Below are 23752 nucleotides of genomic sequence, written 5' to 3' on the forward strand. Positions count from 1 at the left end.
AGTTTTGATTTTGAATTTGAACAATAGAAATAATTGAATTTTGCTTAGATGTTTGTTTAGATTAGTTCAAAGTTATTGAATAATATCTAATTAGATTTAATTATATTAGCTTAAATTTACATCTTGTTATATTTGATTAGATTTGTTAAGATTTTATTTCTAGTTTATTTCAAATTTTTAAGTTTAATTTAAACTTTAATTCAAATATGAGCATAGGATCTCTAAAAGTTGTAGTTCATCCTTGATGAATAAATTCTCAGCAGGATTCAATTGGTATAAAGATATTTTTTAAGGGATTTAATTGGTATTGTTAGTATAAAGATCTTTTATGAAATGTAATTGGTTAGCAATGTATAAAACTTTATACTTTGGATGACAATTAAATTCTTTATTTAAGACACATTTATATGAGAAAAAAACTATATATTAGATAGCGAAAAACATATCATTCAGATGGTGAATTTATTTACTTTTACAATAATGATGTTAAATATCATATTAATAATAATTTGTGATTAAATAATAATATAAAATTATTTTATTTTATTAATATATGACTATTAAACTCTTTATATAAATTAGAATGGTAAAAAATAAAATTATTTGGATATATATAAATATTTATATATAGAGATAGAACATATTTTATAAGAGAAAATATTTTTTCAAGAGAGTGACATAATTAAATTTGAATGATGTAATTATAAATTGAGAGTTGAGATGTAATGTCAAAAAGTCATATGACTTTTTGAATAATTACATAACATTAAATCTTGATCGTCTATATTAGGTTATATGATTTAGATTTAATTATTTCACTCTAATGTAAAATAATTTCCACTTATATAACATGTCTTCTCTCTATATATAAATTTAATAATTGTGCATGTCGATGGTTTATTACACTAGTAATAAAATAGGGTTTGGACAAGATATTAAAGTATTCCTTCATATTTGTACCTAAAAAAGAAATTTCTAAATTGATATCCGCTTTGGATAATAAATTTAATATCCATTCATATTAGATACTTAAATATCTATATTTTTATCTCTTACACTTTAATTAATATGAAAATTTGATGAATAAATAATATGAAAAATAAAATTCCAATGAAAAATATTTTATAAAAAAATTATAATCATAAAAAATCACAAAATTAAAATCTCATTAAGATCTTTTATAAAAACATGATCTTACCGAGTGCATAACATATTTTCTTAAAAAAAATAACTGAAGAAAATAAATTTTACCAAAACAAGAAATGTTTTTTAATTTTTGTAATTTATTATTTAGGTCTTATTTATATAAGTTTTTTTAAAATATTTTAAAAAGAAATAAAAATTAATAAAAATAAATATTTAATCCGTAAATTGCACAAAATAAAATCCTACTATATTCCTCTAAAAAGAATCCTATTATATAAGAGTAAATATTTTTTAATGAAATGATTAAACACAAATGATTAACATATTAAAGATTAGATTAAATCATTCAATTATTATTGAGTTTGATTTTTAACAAGAAATAATTATTGACAAGATAAATCAAATGGTTATGAAAAAAAGAAGCAAATATTTATATATATTGGATTGGTATATTTGAAATGGTGCGAGTATCCGAAATTTTACCACCCGTGACAGCCGAACATTCTCGGTCTTTCCAACGAAGGAATCAAGGAACCGCATAAATATTATTTTTAAGTGATTTTTAACCGTTCTCTCATCAAAAAATTCATTCATTCTCTCTTCTAGGGTTTCTTCCGCTCCCAAAACAATTTCGCCCCCAACCTCTTGGTCCTCTTCTCTTCTGTCTTCAATTTTCGTTGCATTCGCAGGCGAACTTCTCCGTTCCCAATGCCGCTTCCGGCGAAACCGATGAGGGATTTCGACGAGTCGGCTCCTCCGTCGAACAATCTGTGGGTGGGGAATCTGGCGGCGGACGTCACCGACGCCGATCTGATGGAGCTCTTCGCCAAATACGGCGCACTCGACAGCGTGACGTCATACTCCGCTCGCAGTTACGCGTTCGTGTTCTTCAAGCGCGTCGAAGACGCCAAAGCCGCTAAGAACGCTCTCCAAGGAACCTCTCTCCGCGGCAGTTCCTTGAAGATTGAATTTGCCAGACCGGTTTGTCTTCTTCTTTTTCCTTTCGCTTTCTCTGCACATTCCTGTATTCTTCTTCTTCAAACTAACATCCTCTTATTATTAAAATTGTTATTATTTCTGCATTCTAGATTTTGTTTTTTTGTATTTTTCTCTCGCTGCGAGTTGTCTCACGAAATTGCTAGATATGCATGCAAAACAGTCTATCCAAATCCCTAGTTTCAACAACTTTTGTGTGTGTTTGTGTCTCCGTTTGAAAAATCGATTTGCAAAATTGATTTTAGAGAATTATGTCTAGTTATTTTATCCTGGAAGCCAAATTGATTTGAAAATTAGTGTAAGTTTTTAATCTAAGGCGAAAACTGATTTGTCTAAATCAATTTTATCTAACAATAATCGCACTACATTACATTATGAAAACTTAACTGTAAATTTTTAATCTAATGCAAAAACTAATTTAGTTAAAATTCGTGATGGTGATTTGTTTCATACATTACAATAATCGTTCATTACATTATGGAGGTAAAATCAATTATGATACTGGATGGTGAAATTGTGAAACCAAACACACGAATCGAGAATTTGTTTCCTACACACATTTAACGCATGAATAGTGTGAATGCAAACTCGTTGTTCATGCGAAGGTCGGTGTGTTGGGAATTTACGTTGAGCGAAATCCTTAATGAATTAGTGGTGGGTGGTGATTTAATTTAACACAGTTTTATAATGTTTAACGATTAAAATATTCAAATCGTTAGAAATTAGCGGGGCAAATATTTGATACTCGAATCATGATCCGTAAAACTGGTTGGAATTCGGTGACGTAACTCAAATGGGATCCTGAAAGCTTGTTTTGCGGTCCGTTTTTTTAACTTGCTCGTATTTATTTAGTTCTAAAACGAAGATTTAGTTTAAAACTCAAGGCGGACATTACAATAGGTGTGTTTGCTTTTCCGGTAGAGATGTGGTGACATGAAGTTTAACATGTATTTATCGCTAAAGCAAGGCAAGTGATGGTCCTGGAAACTGAGTTTGGCATAAACGTAGGTTTGGACTGGAAATCCAAATACACACAATGTTGTAGAAAAGTGCTCTTCAACTAGACGGATATGAAACTAATTTTGTTATCTAAGATAACTTCGTGTATAGACCTTAGAAATGTGCAGAAATCGATTTCAGTGTGCGAATATTTGAACATGTCCAGGCTATATTCGTGTTATTTTTTTAATTTCTTCATTCGGAATTCATTGAATTTCTTGGGGCAACACTTAAAAGCATTGGCTTTAACCGTGAGTATGCACATTGCAAAACAGCAACAGTGAAGAAACTCGTGAAATTAGTTGGCAAGAAAAAAGAAGCTCCATTCTAGCAGCGCAAACCCAAGTTTGCTAAAACCAAAAGGTTAACTCCAGTGAAATGTTTCAATGTATCATTTAAGAAATACGAAGATTGTAAATAATTCTGAATTTGGAACCGTAAGCATCAGAGTGAAGTGTTTTTTGAGGTCTGAAATTGGAATAATTCTGAAAATAATCATCAGCACCTAAAAAAGAGGAAAAGAACATAATGGGGCCAATTTGGGAATAATACTTTTCGAAGTCTCTGAGTTACAGCATATCTGATGTTAGATTTAGAAAAATACATAATTGACACATAATATTAGGGGAGAATTTCTTGGGGTCTGTGAATATGCATCACTACACTTTGATTTTCTCCATTTAATTACCACTGGTTTTACTTTTTGTGAGGTGATGAGCACCTAGCTGTTTTGTACCTAGCATTATTTGAAAAGAAACCTACGTTACTGCATAAATCTGAACTATCACAGTTACAGCCATCGAGCAATTTTATATAGCTCAGCCCTATATAAAAAAAAATGCTAGCCCTTCAAATAAAGAAACTTACATGAAAAGAAAGTAAAATTAAAACAACACTGGTGCAATAATACTATGAAAATTCTACCACTCTATTGAAAGAGAAAGTTTGATAAAAATCAATCATACAAAGAAGGATATCCAGTTCTTAAGTTTCTCCTATATTATGATTTTGAAAGATGAAATTCCAAAGATTAGAATCTTGCAAAAAATAGAAAGTGCAAAAGGATAGGTGATGTGGGAATAATATCCTGTATTATTTGAAGTGAAAGCAGTCCTTAAATCAAAGGGGAACCTCTGCAACTAGAACATGGTAGCTTTGGTTTGAATATATAATGTTTAATAGTCTTTCATCATGTTTAGTTCAATTTATTTACCTAGACATTTAACATTCATCTAGAATTAGAATTCTTGAAACTCTTTTTTTCTTTATTTGTCTAACTTATTACATCATTTGATGTCTACATGGTCAAAATAACAATTTAGTTGAGTTCACTTTTAGTTCCTACCATTGGATGAGTTCTGTTATGTGATGGAGTGACAGAGAGAGATGATTGCCTTTTATTGTTTTTCTTAACCAAACCAAGATGTGAGTTTATTTTCAATAGTTCTACTGGGAAATTCATGGTAGGAGTAGTGCCTTTGAATGTTTTGAAGTTTAAATATAATGTGCCTTTAAACAGTAGCAGATGTTTCAATAGTAACATGCGTATAGAGGCTAAGATCTGTATTCCTATAATGTGTATTTTAATTACCAAAAAATCCTGTTCTCAGGCAAAGGCTTGTAAACAACTTTGGGTGGGTGGTATTAGCCAAGCTGTTACAAAGGAAGATTTGGAAGCTGAATTTCATAAATTTGGTACAATTGAGGATTTTAAGTTCTTCAGAGACAGAAATACTGCATGTGTTGAATTTTTCAATTTGGAAGATGCTTGTCAGGCTATGAAAATCATGAATGGGAAACGAATTGGTGGGGAGCATATTCGTGTTGACTTCCTTCGTTCACAATCTACAAAAAGGGTAAGTTTATATTTTTATATGTTGTACTTGTTTACTGTTCTTCCATTTCCTTCTATTATTCAATTACCTATTACTACACTCATCCTGATGCCTCATGATAGTACCTATAGAGTAATTTCAATTCGAATTGTGGGGAGTGATTATTAGAAAATGACACATCTGGAATTTTATTTCTCACATTATAAATAATCCATATTCTACTAAGCTTTTTGTTAAGGTTTTGCAGTTAAAACTGTAATTTGTCTGATTGGGTCAAACATTTCTGTCTGATTGCTTTCATTCTACAATTGGTGTATTGGGTTGTTTCCTCTTTATGTAGTTTTTCTCTGTTGGTTTGTTATTCCGGTTATAGTTATTGCTTCCTTTGCTTATTGCTGTAGGATCAGTTGCTTGATTATGGGCAGTTTCAAGGAAAAAACTTGGGGCCTACTGATGCTTATTCTGGACAGAAAAGACCACTGGTGAGGGTCCTCTGCAACATGCATCTAGTTGCAAGTTTATCACTTCATTGCCTCAGTCCTGCTCATTTGTTTGTCATTGCCTTGTTGGATGTAATGTGTCAGTTCTAGGAAGACTAGACATTATTTAGACAAGCATCCACTGCTTGTAAAATGGTTAATATTTTTTTCTGTATACCTGTGGCTTGAACTTTGTTAGTTCCTCTAATAAATGCTTTTTCTTGTGTCAACAGCATTCACAGCCTCCAATGGGGAGAAAAGGCGACAGTCAACCAAGTAATATTTTGTGGATTGGTTATCCGCCTGCTGTTCAGATTGATGAACAAATGCTTCACAATGCCATGATTTTGTTTGGTGAAATTGAGAGAATCAAGAGTTTCCCTTCGAGAAATTATTCTATTGTTGAGTTTAGAAGTGTTGACGAAGCTCGACGTGCAAAAGAGGGCCTTCAAGGACGCCTTTTTAACGATCCTCGAATAACAATTATGTATTCCATCAGTGACCTAGTACCTGGCAGTGATTACCCTGGCTTTTTTCCTGGAAGTAATGGACCGAAACCTGATGTATTGCTGAATGACCATCCATTTCGACCATTACAAATGGATGCATTTGGTCATAATCGTCCAATGGGTCCAAATAATTTTCCTGGACAGTTACCACCTAGTGGTATTATGGGACCAAACATACCAATGCGACCTTTTGGTCCTCACAGTGGTGTTGAATCTGTTATTTCTGGCCCTGAGTTTAATGAGATTAATGCGCTCCACAAATTTCAGGATGGTAGCTCCAAGAGTAGCATGGGTCCAAACTGGAAAAGGCCATCTCCTCCTGCACCAGGGATGCTTTCTTCTCCTGCACCGGGTGCTAGGCTTCCTACAAGATCAACCTCGGGTGCATGGGATGTGCTTGACATAAACCATATTCCAAGAGATTCTAAACGTTCAAGGATAGATGGACCCTTGCCTGTTGATGAAGGCCCATTTCCTTTGAGGAATATAGATGATCGGGGGTTAGCTCTAGAGCAGACATATGGGATTGACCCAGCTATTGATGGAGGTGGTTCTGGTCCATATGTAAACATTCAAGGAAAGAGTCACCTTGGTCCAGTTAGCTCAAGGATTACAGCTGGAGTACATGGTGTCGCCCAACCTGATATTGATCATATTTGGCGTGGAGTTATTGCAAAAGGGGGAACTCCTGTTTGCCGTGCTAGATGTGTACCAATTGGGAAAGGAATTGGGACTGAGCTGTGAGTATAGTTTTATCTGTCTTTAATCTAAATTGAAATTTGCAAATGTGAAAGAGGAAGATTCCTTTAAATCTATTTCTTTCTGTTGACTTCTTTTGCATTTAGTTCTTTCTCATTGCTAGCAAGGTCCACATGTAGCATGTTCTCTTTCTTCTGTGTGTTGTTTCTTTTCTGCAAGTAATAATTAGGTTTTATGAATTTCTCTGGTTTGTGCTGCATGCTAGCTTTTCTTGAATGTCTTTGTTCTTTTACTGCATCATCAGGAAGAATGGTGTGTTTATTTTTCTTATATTTCATTTCTGAGAAAAACCATTCTGAAATTTTATGCTTTTTTAATTATATTTTTGGTAAAGATGCTAACTGACTCACTCATTTTTATCTTAAGCACAAAGAAATGGGCTCTTAATTTTTGTACACTTTTTCCTTGAAAGTTCTAGTTTCTTGTCCCAACGGTTGAAATGTATACCTGTCTTCACGGTACTGTTTTAATGTTTTAATTGAAGTTTGTTTTGTTCTTTTGCTGCAGTCCTGATGTTGTTGATTGCTCAGCTAGGACGGGATTGGATATACTCACAAAACATTATGCTGATGCAATTGGTTTTGATATTGTTTTCTTTCTGCCTGATAGTGAAGACGATTTTGCTTCATATACCGAGTTCCTTCGCTATCTTAGTGCGAAAAATCGTGCTGGTGTTGCCAAATTTGTTGATAACACCACCTTATTCTTGGTGCCTCCTTCTGATTTTCTCACAAGAGTTTTGAAAGTCACTGGACCTGAGCGTCTGTATGGTGTGGTTCTTAAGTTTCCACCAGTGCCAAGTAGTGCACCTATGCAACAACCATCACATTTGCGTGTACCAACTACTCAGTATATGCAGCAGATTCCTCCTTCGCAGACTGAATATGGTTTGATTCCTGTAAAAGAGGAACATATTTTACCAATGGATTATAACAGACCGTTGCATGAGGATTCCAAGCTTCCTGCTAAACCAGTCTATCCACCAACAGGTGGCCCCCCTCCAGTTCATTCTGGGCCTCCAGATTATGCTCCTAATAATACTGTTGCTGGGTCCCAAGCTGGAGTTGCATTAACACCTGAGCTAATTGCAACTTTAGCTTCTTTTCTTCCTACAACTACACAATCACCTGCCACTGATGGTGCCAAGTCAGCTGTAGGTTCCTCGACCATGAAGCCTCCATTTCCTCCCATGACACCAAATGATGGAAATCAATCTCATTTATGGAAACAGGATAATCAAATTGCAGATCAATCCACTCATCCTCCTCAACAGTTGAGGAGCATGTATAACATTCACAATGCTCACTATCAGCCCTATCCACCAGCATCTGCTCCTTCTGGCAATCCTTCTCAAGTGGTCTCTGGCAGTTCTCATATCCAAGATACTGCTGCCAGCATGCAGCAGCAAGGTGCTGTTTCATCAAGACACATGCCTAATTTCATGATGCCTACTCAAAGTGGACAGGTAGCTGTATCCCCCCATGCCAGTCAGAATTATCAAGTTGAGGTCTCCCCCAGCAATCAGAAAGGTTTTGGAGTGGTGCAGGGAACAGATGCCTCTGTTTTATACAATTCTCAGGCTTTCCAGCAACCTAATAACAATTCTCTGGCTTTCCAACAACCCAATAATTCTTTTGCCTTATCTAATCAAGTTAATAGTACTAATGCTTCACAGCAGCAAACTGCCATGCCATATACAGTGGACCAGGTAAACCCGGACACCCCCAATCAGCAACTTCCTATGTTTGGAGTCAGTCAAGGACAAACAGAGGTAGAGGCTGATAAGAATCAGAGATACCAGTCAACGTTACAATTTGCTGCCAATCTTCTTCTCCAAATACAACAACAACAGCAACAAGCCCCAGGAGGACATGGGCCAGGACAATGAGAATTGTTTTCTGTAAGTAATCATTCCATGACTAATTCTTTTATATACGATCTCTGCTATTCACTAACCTAGGCTGAATGTTTAATTTTCATATACAGATTCTGGCCATATTTCTATTCTAAATATCTTTTTTATGTCATTGATGTAATGATATATGCCACATGACTTTCTGGTTGCATTTGTTAATTAGTTGCAAATGATCTGTTGTGTGGGTTCTAAGCCTGAAATCCTGAAAATCATAGAGACAGCAAATATGGTCATCTTAAGCATGTGATATGAGCTTGCAAAGACATAATAAGCTCTTGTAAACAAATATATGTGGTAGGAAGTCTGTCCAAAGTTTTATGGGGAGGATCATAGGACAGGTTAATTGTTCTGTTTTGGACATTTGAAGAGAAAGTGCAATTGTGCAAGGCTGTAAATTGTAGATTTCTTTCTTTAGATGATTTGGGATTAGGGTCGGTGATCTTAATGATTTCATTTCCCAATCAGTCAAATGATAGTTGTCTGAACTCTGTAAAAGTCTTTTGTATTTGTTTTGTCCTATTTCTCTAGTAAATTGTGAGTTGGATCATACATCCATTATTTTCTAGTTTTTCTTTCTGTTTGACCCTTGTTAAGTTTATAACTGGCATCTCCACTTTGCTATGAACCACTTCAAACTATGTTGATTTCTCTTGTTTTTGAGTATTGAGCTGCTTGTTTTTGTCATTGAACCATTTCAAACTATGTCAATTTCTCTTGTTTTCTGCTTCACATCTGGTTATAGCAAGGTAACCTGTTACTGTTGCTAGCTAAGCTTTTGTTCCTTTCCGTCATCATCTAAGATATCTTCTTTGATTGGTTCATAGCCATTAGGCTAACAGCTTGAAATCTCCAGGCATGTTAGGAAAATTCGTGATTTGAATTATAATAGAACATGAATCAATCACCTCAAATTTTGGGAAGTGCTCATAGGATTGATATTTTTATCTGTAAGGATTTGAAGAAATTCATCCTGGTTGGTCCAATTATTTGCTTTTTAATGGTGGATGCCTTGTCAATTTGCAATTTCTCTTCAAAGCCCATTACATGATGTCTTCAGTTAAGAGCTATAGCTGGTTTACAATGGTTGTTTAGTCATCTTTGATAATAGGGAGGATCATCTGTTAGGCTTCTGCTTTAGAAACCCATCTGTTGGCTATAATTAATAATGTGGTTATTTGGTCCTTGTGGGTAAAACAAGTTGTTTTGTATCTTTTGAGTATAACTCCATTACTTGGTAACACCATTTCATCAGCTGACTTATTTCAGTCTTCAGATATCAGTAGATTAATTTTCTAGCAATCCCTGTAGTATATTACTGTTTTTGTTTTCTGTCTATGATACCTGTCTTGTGTTTCTTTCTGTTTTTTGTTATTTCAGTAGTGTACATTCTCAGTTTGGTTGATTGTGTTATAGATACCAATAATGTGACATAAAACTGTGTGGGACACGGGGTATAACTTATTCTCTTCTAAGTTTTGTATCCAATTATTTTTTAGCTGTAGGCAGTGATCTTTCTTTTCTATTTTAACCCCATGAAAGGTAGTTTTTAGGGTTGGAAATTCAGTCACTCTAACTTATTTAATTGTGACTTGTGAGGTGTAATTTCCACTTGTAAGAATCTTGAGTGTGCTTCTAAAGATTATGTGAAGATACTTGCTGATTAAATTTGTAAATTGAGTTAACTTGGTTACTACTTCCCTGGCTAAACATAATCAAGGATTGGTAGATCTAAATTCTAATAAACAATTTTGGTACCACTTGCCAATTGTGGTTTTCCATTAATTTTCCCTATGTTTCTTTCGAAATTCAATCACCCTATAACTTATTGAGACTTGTGAGGGCGTAATTCCAACTGTGTATGAATCTTAAAGGGCTTCTTCAGATCATGTGAAGACACTTGCTGATTAAATTTGTAAATTTAGAGTTAACTTAGTTTACTACTTTCGTAGCTATCCATAATCAAGGGTTAGTCGATCGAATCAACAAATTTGGTACCACATGTTAATTGTGGTTTTCCACTAATTTTCCCTATGTTTCCTTCAATATCGGGGACAGAGAGAAATTACAAATTCTGCTTAGGAACATGAAAGATGCTATAATTAGAAGATTTATGATCCCAAGATCGTGACACGGGTTGAAATTTCTTGGAACTGTGAATCTAATCCTAATTGGACACCAACTTGGTTAAGAGTAATATTTTCAAGTGACTAGGCTTATGAAATATTGGACAGGAAACTTAAGCTGAAAACTTTAGATCCCTACCTGCACTATTAAAATTTAAGGACAATTATATTACAATAATAATGTGGTAATTATGGCATGTGCTGAACCCGACCATTTGCTTCCTAATATGAGGGTCTATTTTTCGTAATAAAGTAGCATTTAATCTTAGGAAAAGGTGTCAGGAATGCTATGGAAAGGCGGCAGGAGTTTATTATCGTTGGAGGGCTAATAAACAAATTGCATATGTTCTATCAGTCTTGATGGTTTTGTTTGAGGAGACGTTTGATTATTCAGCCAATTCAATGGCTTCGTGTTGAGTATCAGCTAGTTTTGAATTAAAGGATGCGTAAAATTATAAATTATGTTATTGTGAGCATTCGTGCAAAATTGTTTTCATCCTCATTTGAATATGGGTCCTGAGTTTGCTCTTCTATCTATTGTTATCGATGCCTTTTCTCCAAACAGTTTGGGGTAATTAACACAGTAAAATTTACCTGGATATAAAATTCGAGGAAGGCACTTGTTAATAGAATATACCAAAAACTTTAGAACTACTTTTAAACACTGGAATACTATGATAACATACTTTTCCCAAAAAGAAAAAAGGGGGTTTTCTGTCCAAAGTGCTGATTAATGAGTACTTCAATGTTCAAAGGATGGGTGATGTTAATAATAGTTAATGCCGGTGTCCGGTGAGTGTTGAGTACCATATTGGATGGTCCATTTTAATGTGTTAAATAATCTGAGACCACTGACTTATTTTGAGTCCCAAGGACTCCTTTATAGGAACACTTAGGTCAGGTGACCTAGTGCTTAGAGAGTCTGGTGTGGTGCTGTCGTATTGTTGATTTATCGTTTATAGTTCGATATAGATTCAAAGCAATCCATTAAGTGGGTGTTTGGAATAGATTAAAAAATGTAGATTCATGCTTCTCTCTCCACGTCCGTAGTTTAAATTATGCAAAAGTTATGGAGATTAGCTTCTCATTCTCGTGAATCAATCGGGAAGCAAACAAAGCTATAATCCTATAAAGTAACTGATGCATTCGATGCTTCATTTCATAGTTCCGTCTTCTAATTGGTGTGGACTTCGTGTTTCATGTTATACATTCGTTTAGTTATTCTCGACTGTTCGTACTTCGTAGCAGTAAAATTTCTGCCCGATTAGGTCTCTAGACTAACCATAATGGTTAAATTCAATGAATATATAATTGTAGATTCAAGGAACTATCAACATTAAACGATTTAATTGGCCATCAGGTCTGCCACTACACCAGTGTAATTTTACACGAGGAATGGTTTTTTGAGCGTATGGATTTCAGTAGTGTCGGTCGTTTATATACGTTATGATCCTTGTTCAAGAAGTACGATGTGATTTTTTTTTCTTCTGAAACATTTTCTCTGCCTCGCATGTTAGTACTCTCAAGTAATAATCTCTTAATCATGCATGCATATATCCCTCTAAAATCAATAAAAGTGTAACCTATCCATGACAAAAAAAAAATGCTGATTCATAATGGTTTCACGCGTTTTGAATATAATTTCATCATTGTTTTTTTGAATTTTGCGTCAAGGTGGTTTCTGCGCAACTTAATTGTTAAGTTACTAACAATTGTTAACAGGTAATGTCAAAATCCTAATTGTGTCGTTTTTTTTTTCTGTTTTTTATGCACGCGTAGGTAATGACCGTGCTTAGGGAGGAGATACATGGTCGTACACGACGAAGGTGACGGCGACTTGGCGATTGTTCGACGGCCATTTTTATTTAATTGAACTAGCTCTTTTATCACCAACTTACTCTTTCCTTTTAACATCTCTGCTCTCTACAATCTACAAAGGTGTAAGGTTGGTTTTTGATTGTTGTTACTGTTTAATGTATATAACAATTTTCATCTGATGTCGTTCTAACTGGAATACATGTTTTTTTTGGGCTACCTACGAGACGTGTGAGAAAAATTGCATCCGACTGTGGGTCCAATTATGACTAGAATATTTCGTTTTTGTTAAATTGTTTTGTCGTCGTGTCACTTTGGGTTGGGAAGGGAATCGCATGAATGCTGCTAGGTTGTCCAAAATAGTGCAAGTAAATGTTTGAAAATCGAAAAGGTACTATGGTTCGTTCAAATGCCGATGATTATGATACTGGTCGGGTATGCCATGTATTAGGTTTCATTTTATTATTTGATATTTACTTCAATCAATTAAATTTCTTTTTTGGACTAAGAAAAAATAAACTAACGTTGGATGGAATTTTGCAGTAAAGTGGGAAAAACTACGATGTTATCTCTAATGTATTAAACCAAAGGAAGACAATCACTAACACAATATTTTGACGAAATTAATTATTTGACTTTAAATTCCACTACACCAAATAAAACAAGGATAATGCTAAGATTTCTTATGCTCTTACCAGCGTTGAGGTATGATTGCATGATTTACCTGGTAATTTAAAATTTACCGTGCAGAGTTCAGGTTATTAATTAAATTATACACCGTGGTTAACCAATAAAAAAAGACCGACTATTATGTGATCGACCGATGATGATACTTGTGACATAAAATCTTTGGCAGGCTCTTTAGAAAATTTCTTATCAACTTCTATCAAATTGTTCTGGTGAAGATTATTTTCTGTATAGTCTATCTTGTTTCTCTTGTTATTAAGAACAAAGAAATAAAAAGCAAGTTAGTGGCGCTTCTGTTTTTCTTTTTCGAATTCATATAATTAGAATTCTCTTATAAATTACCTAAAAACATAATTTTAGCGGTGTTTTTTATGACTTTAAAACATTTTTTTTGTATTTAAATTAATCTGAGATATAAATAGTGGAATAATTCGATATCTATATAAACTTAACGGTATTTATCAGAGTATTTTTGAATTAGCACTTTTTTTTACAAGTGTTCCTTTTAATTAAATGCTAATTACTTTTCTCCGTCAAATGTATTCGTGACAATTGATTAATTTGAAAAAGCAATGAATAATGTAACACATATAAAAGTAACTAACAATTATTATAACATTATGCTAAAAACATGTAAAATTCTTCTTTGGCGCAGGAACAAACATCAAGCCTTATCTTTTGTCTTTATTTCAGTTTATTTTATGCACGTTTTAATTATTAATCAACTTATGGTCACACCATATTAGTAAGTAAGATGACATGACAAAATAGTTAACTCTTGTTGAAAGTCTGTGTAAAGATAATTTATATTAACAAGCTGTATAAATTAAAAATAAATATATATTAACAGTATAAAGAAATTTTACTGTGTACTTTAATAACAAATTTACATGGAGGTTTCGTAATGATGTGTTAGGTAAGCAAAAAAGTTAGGGGATCTAACTTATTTGATTGAGCAAGTGAATTATTATAAATTTTTTGATATTGATTTTGGGTTTACGGATAAAAAAAAGATAATAAAAAAATGTAAGTGAGGAATAAGGTAATAAATACAGTGAATGAAAATATTTGAGAAATAAAATAAAAATAGAGATGTTTAATTTTAAAAAATAAACAAAATTTAGGAAACATGAAAAAGAGATGGAAGATTGATATCTTTCATTTTTACTCATTTTTGGGGAAAAATAAAAAATTTCTAATTTAGGATCTGTTGGTTTGCAGTGAAAAAATAAAATATAATTAAATAACTTTTATCTCAAGTTACTCTCTTACATTTCACTCTATGGAATGGATCCTTAATAAACATGTATGATTTCTCATCTCTTTATTTTCACCTTCTCCTCTTTATTTTATTTTATTTCATTTCTATTAAGAGTATCTATTATGAAGGGTGCTTACACGAGTTACTTAAATTTAAGTAATTTATTGGACGAGTTGTTTATATAAATATAACTGTTTAATAAATTTATATCATAAATAACATATTTTTTTAGTGTTGTAATACCCATAAAATTAAGTTAAACATTTATTTTAATAACTTAATTGAAATAAATTTTCATGTAGAGTGTAGGTAGAATTATAAGACTTGCACAATTGAGATAAGCAAATCATTTAATAAAGTGTGACTACATTTAATAAAATTAGTTAGAAATTAATAGCTAAAAGTTAATTTATTAAATTATTAAATTATATATGTTTGATAAAATTAACTGTTAAAATAACTAAAAAATATAAAATGATTGAAAATAATAAAATTATTTTTTATTTAAAAAGAATAAACAAAATTTTTGATAAATCTATTAAGAATAAAAAAATTAAAAGTTAATGTTTCAAAGGATACTAAAAATTAGTTAAACAAAATTTGTTTGTCAAACAAATAAAAGAATTTTTCAGCTATTAAAAAGTAGCTAAAATCTCTTGGATATAATTGTCTATGCATCGTAGATGCTAAAACACACTGAAGTCATATTAGGATTTTTGTTATTATTTTGTGGCAGCAGTGACAGAGTGATTGGTGTGAGTGCGGCAATTACTGGAACAGCGGTTGAGTGTGCGATCGAGAAAGCAGAGAAATGGGGTTGGAATCGGTGGGAGATTTAGCGATTCACGTGATTCTCAGTAAGTTAGGAGCCCAAGACACTGCCAGAGTCGCGTGTGTGAGCAAAAGGTTCTGTTCTTCCGCTTCCGACGACACTCTCTGGATCAATCACTGCTTCCACGAACTCGCTCTGACACAACCCCTCGATCATCTCGGAAACCCTCTCTCTTCCTTCAAGGTTGGAACCTCTTCTGTTTTTGGATTCCAATTAGGTGGGAAAAATAAAATAAAAACCCTCTTTGTCATTGGTTGGTTCCTTTTTCGGGTCAATAAATAAACTTGTCTTGTCGAGTTTGTTTTGTTCGTGCGTCTTTCAGTTTTTTGCGCACGATGGGGTCGGCTTTTAGATGCCCTTGTTTTCCCTCGTGTGCTGAAAAAAATGACTTTGTTTTGTTTGACTTGGTCCAATTATGAAACATTGCCCTGGTTAATTAAAACTATACATAACTTGTTGTAGATAGGTTATGTTTGAATATCCAATGTTGTGTATAATGGAATAGATAGAGATGGGATAGAATGGAATTAAAGTCCCTCCATTTCATTATTTGGGAACTTGGAAGTGAATAGAATAGTAAGAATTGTGATTTTATTTGGATTGTTTCGTTTCGTAACCCCTATTTTTGGGCTAGAAAAAAATGAGAGAGTATTGGATGGAATGGAGGTGAATAGACTCCATCATGTTCCATTCCATGCTTTCCACTTTTTTAAGAAATCGAAACAATGTATACAATGATGTTCCATTTGATTTCCCTCCATTTTTTTTCATCCAATCCAATGCAATTGTAGATTTAGTGTACTTACTAGTAGCTAGCATGTTTTTTGGCACTACTTGTGAAATTAACTACTGGCTTTCCAGAATGCTGGTTGATGAACATGCTAAATTTATGGTTATAATGCGGTAATCATTTTCTTTCATTCTTATTGAGGATGTGATGGATGTCCTGTAGCAAAAGACTCTTGATGATAGACACATTGTGTATGCTAAAGTTCAAATGATGTTTTTGGTACAGCTAGAAATCAGACTCTCTCTGTATTATGCAGGAATGCTATCAAGCATGGCGAGGAGCTTTTGTTATGTATCCTTGGTCTCTTGTTAAGCGTGTAAAAAGGTGCTGGGATAAAATAAAAACCTGGTTGACCAATAATTTTCCTGAAGCTGAGGCCACTCTTTGTAAAGGTGCTACTGAAGCTGACATTCAGGAGTTGGAGAATGTATTAAAGGTGAAATTGCCACTTCCTTCAAGGATCCTTTATCGTTTTCACAATGGGCAAGAAATTGCAAAAGCAGATCCAGAAACTACTACATATGGCAGTTCTTTGGGTCTAATTGGTGGCTACTCCTTCTATAGTCATTTGGTGAATGTTTATCTATTACCTATACGTCAGATAATCCTAGAAACAAAGCAAACTAGGCGTCACTTGAGCTTTTTAAGAAGATCAAAGTATGTTCTCGTGGCTGCTTCATCCACATACAGTAGAAAGTTATTTTTCCTCAACTGTACCAATGGTCAACTATATGTTGGGACCAGGGATCTACTTACTGAAGGAGACATAATCCCTTGTGTACCTCATGATCTGATTAATTTACATCAGGAATTGAATATTTCAGAGCAACAAGATGCCATGCTACTGTGGTTAGAAGAACATGGTCGCCGTTTAGAACATGGCTTTATCAAACTTCATGACAAAGGAAATGGCAAAAGCATTAATCTTTTCCCAGAAGAACCCCCTCTTTGTTCAATGGCTGTTACTAATGGTGTGAAGGTAAAAGAGTGTATACTATTTTTTATGCTTGCTCATTGATGATGCATGGGATATTCCAATTTGCTTGTTTATTCTCATTATTACCAGAGTTTTTTTTTTACAAGTATTGCTTAATTCTGGTGATTCATCTTTTCTTGGAAACTTATAAGTGGTGTTTATATCTTAAGGTTCGTGCTTCTGCATTGGTTATCCCTGAGTTGATTGATCTTCAAGATGACCTTGAAAAGTACTTATTTGCTTATTCAATCCGCTTGTCCCTTGAACCTCAAGGGTGCACTATTAATGGAATGTCCTTCAGCTCCTGCCAGCTCCATTGGAGGCACTGGATCATCCGAGCTAATGATATTGTTATATCTGATGTCAATGGAGAAGCTGTTATAGGACAGGTATAAATTTCACTTTTTCCCCCCTCAATTTCCTTTTTTCAGTGTAATTATTTTTACTCTACCATTTATTTGCTATGAGCTGATATCTGTGGCCCAAGTCTAGTAAAATTTTGGGATTTGACATTTCGTGCATATATTGATAGAGTGCATCCAACTGATGCTGCTAGCTTAGTTATGCTGGTAGTTTACTTTATAACTTGCTAGCAGATGAGTCATCCTTAGGTTCAACTCTGCTAAACATATAAAAGTTGTGCTGATTTAGTGGTTCTGATTTCCAAAAGTAGATAAAGTTTATAATTCATCCTTTTGGAACTTGGATTCATGTCTTAGAACTTCCTTTTTATTAGAAAACGAAGAAAACTGTCTTCATTTTTTCTTTAAATCCAAGTAAATTTCGTAATTAAAGTGACTAATGTGGCAAGCTACTGAGTTCTGAGTATCTCTCTGCAGTATCCACTTTTGCGTCCAGGTGCTCAAGAATTTGTCTATCAGAGTCGCATGCATCTACCAACACCATCAGGTTCCATTGAAGGTTCTTTTACATTTATACCCGGCAGGTATGCATTTATGTTATTTTAATTATTATTTGTGACAACTGATTTGGTTATCTATAATTATTAGGCAATGTAGGAATATGTGAATTGTGGATAGAGGAAATTTCTATAACAAGTTTACATGATCCTTTTTTTCTTCTGGTACATGAAGTACAGATGAACTTTATACTTAACGGATTGGGTTTTGTGAAGTTCGACTATAATCAGTGTGTGTGTGTGTGTGTTGGGTGGGGGGTGTTGAAGATACTTGGTGGAACTTATGGGATGAAATGAAGATCCAGTGGGAGAAAATTTCAGATAGGTGGTTTAGGTAGTTCAGAAAGGCCAAGTAGGGGGATGAATCCTCTGTAGTTCTATTTTAAAGTTAGAGGTTTAAAAGAATAAACAGTGAGATCATGACAATTGACCATGTCAAAGCTTTTTTAAAACTTGAGAGGATTCAGTAATAAGTAGGTTGTTCATGATAGGCAAGGTAGAGAAAACTGAAATTGTCCTCAAAACTGTCTTTGGTGTGTTGTCTTCCAGTGTAAACGATGTTCTGTTCAATGTTGTTTCAGCATCCACTACTGTTTGTATACCTTGTATATTTTAGATACGCCTACTTGAACCACATTTATCATTCAAATCTTAATGTCTCCATGGATGATATGGGATGCCTTTATTTACCATCAAAAACCACGCATTTGACACCCAAAGGAATAAAATTCAATTGTTATCGTCAATGAGCTAGTTTTTCTTACTTTTTTATTCTAATTTCAGATTGGCAGACCCAAAAGGAGATCCTTTTCTAGCTACAGTGGCTCGTTTCCCGCTCCAGCTTCCAGACTATATTTTCTGATTTTGATGCTAGATGGGATTGAAGCATCTCTAATGGCAAATGCAGCTCTCAGTATATTGTTTGGGTGCATTATGTCATTTTCGTGAGAGTTGCTAGGTCGTTGAGTTTTTTAAGTTGGACCTGCACAATTTCCCTATCTATTATATATCAATATCTATCTATCTGTATCTAGTGTGGTGTAGTAATAATTCGATTACTTGCGTTCTTGACTTGTGTATTAACTTCCTATCCTTCATTCATTGTACAAATCTATATGCATGCAGCAATTCAATGATACATATTTAGTATTGTCGTCTATAACATGGGAACGTGTTTGTGTTAAGTGGTGGTTTGCAATGCGTACTCTAATATTTACGATACAATGTTAGTTGTTAAAGTAAAGCAATGTTAGAGAATCCGGTCCATATGCTTTTGTTCTTGAAAGTGAATGTATTATTATTCTAGTTCCAGTATTAGTATAAAAAAAGAAAACAAAGTGAATGCATTGTATTTATTCTCCATAAAGCAAACAAAAGTGCATTGCAAAAGGTTTTCTTTTTTCTGCTTTCAGTAAATATTTATACTGCTACTACACGAGATTCTCACGGTATGTTGTTTTGGAGGGAAAATGAGTCAAGCCAAGTCAAGTTTTACTAGGCTTGAGCTTGGCTTAAGTTGAATACGCAAGGCTTGAGCTTGGCTCATTATAAGTTTTTTCTAAAGGCTCGACTCGACTTATATAAAAGTTTGACTTGGTCTACGAGTTTATTTAAAAGTTTGTTTAAAGACGTTTTTTATCAATTAATTGCTTTAAAATTTAGTGAAATACTAACTAAAAAAAAACTTATAAAATTTTGTATAAGTAATGTACAAATCCAAAAATAATTGATAAACAAAATCATATTGAATTCAAGTTGTTAAAATACAAAGTATATCAAAAGAAGATGAAAAAAAAGAGTATAATATTAAAAAATATATGGATTAGAGATGATTTATATTAATATAGCCAAATAAAAATATTTAAATTTTCTGAAGATGTCTTTACAAAATATTCTTTTCTGGTTGTATTATTTTTTTAACTAAGTCTTTTTCTTTTTGAAAATTTTTCACATGTAAGTAAACTCTCTTACTTTATGTCACTTCATCCTTTATGTCACTCCATCCTGTCATTCCTTTATGATATAGATAATAGTTATTATTGTTAATATTATTATTATTATTACTTAAACAAGCCGGCTTGTCAAACTTAATAAGTTTTTTGTATTGGCCTTTTTATCTAAAAAAGTTTTTTAAGATGCTTAAGTTTGACTTTTATAGTAAACAAGACAAGTCCAGTGGAGCGTTATTTTTTTTTTTTCATTTGAAAAATTATTTAGGACATAATTTTGATTTTAGTTTTTTTTTTCAAAAATTATATCAATAGGTAGAGAAATTAATTATAACAAAAATAATTTTAACCTCATGTTTAGTATCTTTTTATCTTGCAATATCTTTTTACTATTAACCTTATTAATCTTCCTAAGTAATAAAATAAAATGACTTATGCTATCCAAAATGACATTTTTTAAAATTCAAATACCTATAAATAATATTTAATCTCGGAAACATAAATTTGATTAGAATAACTAACGTGGTTATTGCAGTAAAAAAACTAACGTGGGTATTTGAGTTTATGGAAAAAACTACTTTATTAAATTAAATAAAATTTACCATTACAATATTTTGAATATGAAAAAATAAAAAAGAGATCTTCTTTAAAGTGTTAATATATTATAATTTTTTAGCAGCATAAAAAATTAATTTTCAATTTTTTTTTGAATTAGCTGTGAGTTTTTGAAAATATTTAAACTAAATTGATTTTAAGCGTATAAGTTAATTGATATTAAAAATTAAAATTAAAACTGTAGAGACTGACTTTTAATCTTTTAAGCCAGAGAAGTAGTAGTATACTATTTTTTCATATATATGATATTTAAATTTATATGAAATTGATTAGAATAATTAACGTGTGATTAAGCTTCAGAAGAAGACAAAAACTATTTTTTATCTCATGTTTAATGAATGTATTCTTATCTTCTAATATATTTTTACTATTAATCTTATTAATTTTTAGGTTAAATTATAATTTTGGTTTTATAATATGTAAATCTTTTTAATTTTCATAAATAATTAGAGTAAAAATAATTTGTATATTAATATCAATTTAGAAAAAAAATTATGTAAATAATTTCTATAATAAGTTATGAAATTTAATTAAATTAGTAAAATAAAAATATTTAAATTATTCAAAATAAAAATATCTAAAATGATATAAAATAAAATTAAAAAAATTTATACATTAAATATTTTTAATTTATAGATTTAGATACTTTGAAAAAAATAACTTGACTAATGATACATAAAAAATAATGCTAATATATTTAATTAAACAAAGGATTTATGAATAAATGATTAAAATTGCTTATTTTAAAAATAGGAAGAATAAATATTTTGATTTAGAAATAAGGAGACCAAATTTATAGATTTAAAATTATAGGGAATCAAAATTACAATTTAACTTTGTTAAATTTTTATAAGTAAAAAATAAACTAAATGATTTTAAGTATGCTTGTGTTAAACAATAATCTCTCTAGTTATAGTACACACGCCGCACCATTTTTTCTCTGGCTTGCATGAGTACTAGATTTTAAACTTGCACAGGTTTGTTTAACTTATATATTTGTTATATTTTTCTTTTATTTTTAAAAAATATTTAAATAAATAATTATTAATTATAATAATTATTTAGGAAGAAAATTAATTAAATCTTTAATTGAATATGTTGTCTTAAAAAATATTTAGCCTATAAAAATTTATTATGATTTATTCTTTCTTTAACTAATAATAATCATGCAATGTACCTATATGAAGTGTATAAATTAAAAAAAAAGGTAACTATCACAAATACTATACATTTCAACAGAAAATAAAATACAATACATAGTTATTTAAATTTGAGTGTCCTTTTCTTTATTTTGGATATTATATTAACATGTACTTGATTTTTGTCTTTTATAATAAACTATGTTTAAATGTATTTATTGTAAAAAATAATATTTACATTAAATTTATTGAAATTGTATTTTTTTTTAAAATGAAAGTTGTTAATCATTTTAAAATCATGTTTTGAATAATTTTGAAAATAGTAACTTTAAATGGCTAACTTCATTGCGGCATAAATGTATACACTGTTATTATTATTATTATTGGTAAAAATTGTATAATAATATGGACATTAATGTTAATACTTGACTGTTACAAATTTAATTCTTCTTTAACATAAACTTTGAAATTTTTTAATACTTAACTCTTATAAATTTATTGTTTAACTATTATTGATAACAAATTTATTGTTTAATTTATCGTATACCTGGTTTTTAAATTGAGAGGGTTTATTGACCTGCTTTTTTTAGAAAATAAAAAAAATGATCTATGTAGTATAAAACAAACTAATAATATTTAAGAATTATCGGTAAAAACAAACTAATAATATTTAAGAATTATAAAAGCAAAAATAATCATTATAAAAATAATAAATATTTAATATATGAAAATTAAAATGAAATTAAGGTATATAGTTTTTTTTGAAACCATTAAATAAAGGAAAATTTTAAAATAAATATATCTTTTATTCAGAAATGAAATAAAGCGTAAAATATTTATATATTGTATCTAAGAAATACATAATAATAATCGATATTATTCAAAGAAATATGAGAATTAATTTTTATGTCATAAAACTAATAAATAGAAATAATGATGAAAAATAATTAATATTGGTTTAAATAAAATAATATTTAATTATAAGATAATTAAAACTCATATTATTAGAACTCAAATGTAAGAGGTTTTTCTTTGCCTACTTCATTGTTGGTCTATTCTCTTTTTAGATCAAAGTCAATTTTTTCTTCTTTTGTCTGTGTTTAGATTAAGCATCATGTTAACACCTATAAAAAAGAAAGCACATTTATTTAAGAGAAAATGATGGTTTCTCAATTTTAAAGATAAGGATTTATTATTAAAATTTAGAGATAAGGATGGTTATACTCATATTCGTTTACCTGACTATAAATTCTTTTTTCTAAATTTAAATATGTACATAAATACAGTTAAAAATATGTAAGATAAATAAGATGTAGATTCATATAAAGAAAATCACCAAGAAGGGAGGTAAAAGAAACAAAAATAAGTATGTTTTTGTAAGATAAATAAGATGTAAACAAAGAAAATCATATAGAGGATGAGACAAAAAATGATGAAATTTAACTAAAGAATGAAAGTAAATATGATATAATTCTTGGAGAGAGAATGACGAGTGAGAGAAAGTGAGTGGGATATATATTCGTTGGAGAGAGAAGTGAGTGAGAGAAAAAATTGATCGTGAAAATAAAAAGTGAGAGCGATTACTAATGAGAAGTTAATTATGAGATTATTAAAAAATTAATAAAGGAAGACAAAAAAAAGAGTCAGTTATATAACCTTCTAGTTGTAGTATATTCATAATAAAATTTTGTATTAATTAAAATACTATAAAATTAATAGAGGCAAATTATATTATAACATTATCAACCACTTGATAACAATTATAAACTGACCTTTTGTTTTCCAATCAACTAATATCGGTAAATTAACTAATACGTATATATAATGCCAATCTTTTTTCTAATTAGTAAGTCAATTAATATGTCTAGGTAATATTCATTATTAAATTGATTTACAAATAATCTAATTCAGTTCATTTGGTTGGCACTAAGTATTTTATTTCTAAAACGTTTTTTAAAATTGATTTCTATTAAATTGATTTAAAATAAATTAATATTCACTTATTAAA

At 31.3% G+C, this 23752-nt stretch overlaps 2 protein-coding genes across 2 annotated transcripts; both read left to right on the forward strand.

Moving 5' to 3' along the window:
• Positions 1–1668: 1668 nt before the first annotated feature.
• LOC100777570 (flowering time control protein FPA) lies at positions 1669–12869 on the forward strand. Its single transcript, XM_006590869.4, has 6 exons — positions 1669–2127; positions 4752–4997; positions 5378–5458; positions 5689–6704; positions 7231–8623; positions 12541–12869. Exons 1-5 carry the CDS (start codon positions 1855–1857, stop codon positions 8609–8611), a joined length of 2997 nt encoding a protein of 998 aa, XP_006590932.1. The 5' UTR covers positions 1669–1854; the 3' UTR covers positions 8612–8623; positions 12541–12869.
• A 2348-nt stretch (positions 12870–15217) lies between these two features.
• On the forward strand, positions 15218–19223 carry SKIP16 (F-box protein SKIP16-like). Its single transcript, NM_001255441.2, has 5 exons — positions 15218–15539; positions 16403–17125; positions 17293–17511; positions 17962–18068; positions 18825–19223. The coding sequence occupies exons 1-5, from the start codon at positions 15336–15338 to the stop codon at positions 18901–18903; spliced, it is 1332 nt and encodes a 443-aa protein (NP_001242370.2). The 5' UTR covers positions 15218–15335; the 3' UTR covers positions 18904–19223.
• Positions 19224–23752: the final 4529 nt, after the last annotated feature.

The sequence above is a fragment of the Glycine max genome, chromosome 11 (assembly GCF_000004515.6).
Source record: "Glycine max cultivar Williams 82 chromosome 11, Glycine_max_v4.0, whole genome shotgun sequence".
Lineage (NCBI taxonomy): Eukaryota > Viridiplantae > Streptophyta > Magnoliopsida > Fabales > Fabaceae > Glycine > Glycine max.